The sequence below is a fragment of the Antrostomus carolinensis genome, unplaced genomic scaffold (genome assembly GCF_000700745.2).
Source record: "Antrostomus carolinensis isolate BGI_N321 unplaced genomic scaffold, ASM70074v2 scaffold46355, whole genome shotgun sequence".
Lineage (NCBI taxonomy): Eukaryota > Metazoa > Chordata > Aves > Caprimulgiformes > Caprimulgidae > Antrostomus > Antrostomus carolinensis.
The window spans coordinates 2,323-2,605 of record NW_010319262.1 but is presented as its reverse complement, the minus strand read 5'-3'; the positions used below and the strand labels follow the sequence as shown (position 1 = coordinate 2,605).

Genomic DNA, 283 nt, shown 5'->3' with positions numbered 1-283 from the left:
GGAGGGGGGGGCTCACCAAGGCGTGGTCGAAGTTGAAGGTGCTGATGTAATAGGCCGAGATGTCGGCAGCGGCCAGCGGCTCAGCGATCTGCGCCACGATGCCACACTCATCTGGGGACACAAAGGGACCCCGGAGTGAGTGGTGGCCCAGCCATGGGGACATGCAGGGAGAGTGTCACCCTGGGTAGGGTGAGGACGGGAGGGGGACACGGCCACCACGGCCATGCTCACCGAAGCCGAGGGGCTGCCCACCGATCCGCCCCATCCGCCACAGCTCCCCTGT

At 66.8% G+C, this 283-nt stretch overlaps 1 protein-coding gene across 1 annotated transcript in view; it reads right to left on the bottom strand.

Moving 5' to 3' along the window:
* Positions 1-16: 16 nt before the first annotated feature.
* CASTOR1 (cytosolic arginine sensor for mTORC1 subunit 1) overlaps positions 17-283 on the bottom strand; it is a gene marked incomplete at both ends in the record, with an annotated part of 2,584 nt that continues 2,317 nt past the window's right edge. The window contains 2 exons of the mRNA XM_010169197.2: positions 17-111; positions 232-283. The exon at positions 232-283 is cut by the window's right edge and continues 31 nt beyond it. Of these exons, the coding sequence (XP_010167499.2) occupies positions 17-111; positions 232-283 (147 nt within the window). The remainder of the gene's footprint in view (positions 112-231) is intronic.